Below are 2,170 nucleotides of genomic sequence, written 5' to 3' on the forward strand. Positions count from 1 at the left end.
GCCTAAGGCAGATGCTTATCCAAGGCAGATGCTTATGACTGAGCCACCCAGGCGCCCCTGAACTAAGGTTTCTTAGAAAAGAACTACACATCTAAGGAAAGAGAGAACTAGACAGATAAGGTCTTTTCATGAAGCTAAAAAGGGAGAGGACTTATTCACACTTCCACTTTAGAGTGAGGATTCAATTTATTGAGTGTACCAGAAAAAAATCAGTGGGACTTTTTCACCTTGAGGATTCCTGAACATCAATACCCAGGGGAGATGGAAATGGGGCAAAGTAGCAGAGGAATGGAAATACCTACGCCTTAGTCCACATAAAGACCCAGCTCTGGAAACCTCCCCAAATAGCTGAAGGGAATAAAGTGTTGGGTCATGCACATTCCAGTGGGAACAAAAACTTGGGAGATAACTTATAAAATTACTGCTTCATCAAGTACACAAGGCAGCCCTTGGAGTTATTATCATCTTGCTGATATGTATGATTTTTTTGTAAGTATGGTTCTTAAAGAGATGTGTCTCTTATCATTATTAGGTTTATACTTCTAAATAGGAGATCCAGAGGTAAGCTAAAACTGAGATTGTGTCACTACCGTTTAGGTTAAGTGCTCATATTGCTTTTATCAGGTGGCCAAGCCCTTTCACTAGGTAATAGGTATTTAGTTCTGAAATGAGAAAATATAAATAAAAAATAAAAATTATTCATAATTCTACCATAAAGAGATAAACACTTTAATTTTTTATTTTATATACGTAGACTGTGTGTTCATATATAAAATACTAAAGATGTGAAATAAAAGAGAATACAGAGAATGTCTTTTAAACCGCTTTATTAACTTCACAATATATAATGAACATCTTGCCATGCAATAGGGTAAAACTCCCCTGCTGACAGAATCTTACATTTTGGGTCAAAATACATTTAATTAGAAGCTGGCTGTAGGAGACCCACAAGAGACATATAACACCAATAGGTTTACAACAAAGGTACACTGAGAACATTAAGTTTAGGAAGCAGGTGTGTCTTCCTATTAACTTCAGGTTAAGCATCAGGATTCAAGGCATAAGGCAAAACTCATCATGATGGTCATGGTGAGGAGGGTCAGTGCTAACTGCCCGCAGACTATGACTGAATTGCTTTTCCCTCAGCTTTTCCATCAGCTGTCTCATCTCCTCCCCAATCCTTTCCATATTCTCTTCTCTCATCCTTGCCTGTGGTTCTCCAAGCCTCTGAATCATGTCCCACCTATACTGCAGGACGGGCTGCCTAACACGGAGCCGCCTACGATTTACTCTAGGCACAGAATATTCACCAGCTTCCAAAGGGAGAGCCAAGGGCTCTCCTTTATTAGCAACTTGCTCCTTTTCATCCTTTTTTTCATTTTCCTGTTTGGCATTGTCCACGTTGAGATTTTTTACTGCTTGTTCCTCTTTGGACGCCATTGCTCCTGAGAGACAAAAGAGAGAAAGAATTATGTTCTTATTGGACTGATCAGCACCGAGGACAGAGGCCCTACTACGCACATTCCAAGACTTAGAGCCCTGGATCTCTCAGGCTTTTTAAAATTTAATTTTCCCACCTGAGAGGCTCCCTACGCCCTCCCCCATCCCCGTCGCTCCTCTCCCCTACCCCACCCTCGCCCAAAGCCCACCATTTTCCCTGCCGTCCCTGCCCAGGCCTCTGCAGGCACCAAGATGGAGGACCGGCTGGGGCAGGGGTGGGGGGAGAGGGAAGTTGGGGTCTCAGGCTTTCCACACGTTCCCCCCGGCCCCACTCTCCCCCGCACCGACCTGGGCCTATCCTTGCAGTCTCCTCCTCCTCCCGATTCTCGCCGAGAGTGCGCCGCCGCGACACTTAGACCTGCACACCTGCAGAGGGCCGGGGTGGGAGGCAGCCGGGGCTGCTGCAGCCGAGCGCTCCGCGCACACCCGACGCTACCCAGCCCCTCCCGGACCTCCCACGGCCGCCTCGGCCCCACACCCAGCGGCCCCATCCCCCGTCAGCACCATTTTCTACACCAAGAAGGACGGGGGCGGGACGCGGCGTGCACTAGGCAGGTGTTTCCGAAGTGTCATCGCCTCGCCGCGGTCCAGCCCTCAGCCTACCTTTTGCAGCAGCCAAACGCGGGCTATTGTGGGGCGTGGGGGCTGCGGTCCTTGCGCCGCTTCGCCC

General features: G+C 47.9%; 1 protein-coding gene across 1 annotated transcript; it reads right to left on the reverse strand.

Moving 5' to 3' along the window:
* Positions 1–810: 810 nt before the first annotated feature.
* Positions 811–2,139, reverse strand: LOC117800590 (protein BEX1). The gene is made up of 2 exons (XM_034653143.1): positions 1,789–2,139; positions 811–1,445 (listed from the first exon to the last, which is right to left on the reverse strand). Exon 2 carries the CDS (start codon positions 1,438–1,440, stop codon positions 1,054–1,056), a length of 387 nt encoding a protein of 128 aa, XP_034509034.1. The 5' UTR covers positions 1,441–1,445; positions 1,789–2,139; the 3' UTR covers positions 811–1,053.
* Positions 2,140–2,170: the final 31 nt, after the last annotated feature.

This window comes from Ailuropoda melanoleuca, unplaced genomic scaffold (genome assembly GCF_002007445.2).
Source record: "Ailuropoda melanoleuca isolate Jingjing unplaced genomic scaffold, ASM200744v2 unplaced-scaffold73012, whole genome shotgun sequence".
Classification (NCBI taxonomy): domain Eukaryota; kingdom Metazoa; phylum Chordata; class Mammalia; order Carnivora; family Ursidae; genus Ailuropoda; species Ailuropoda melanoleuca.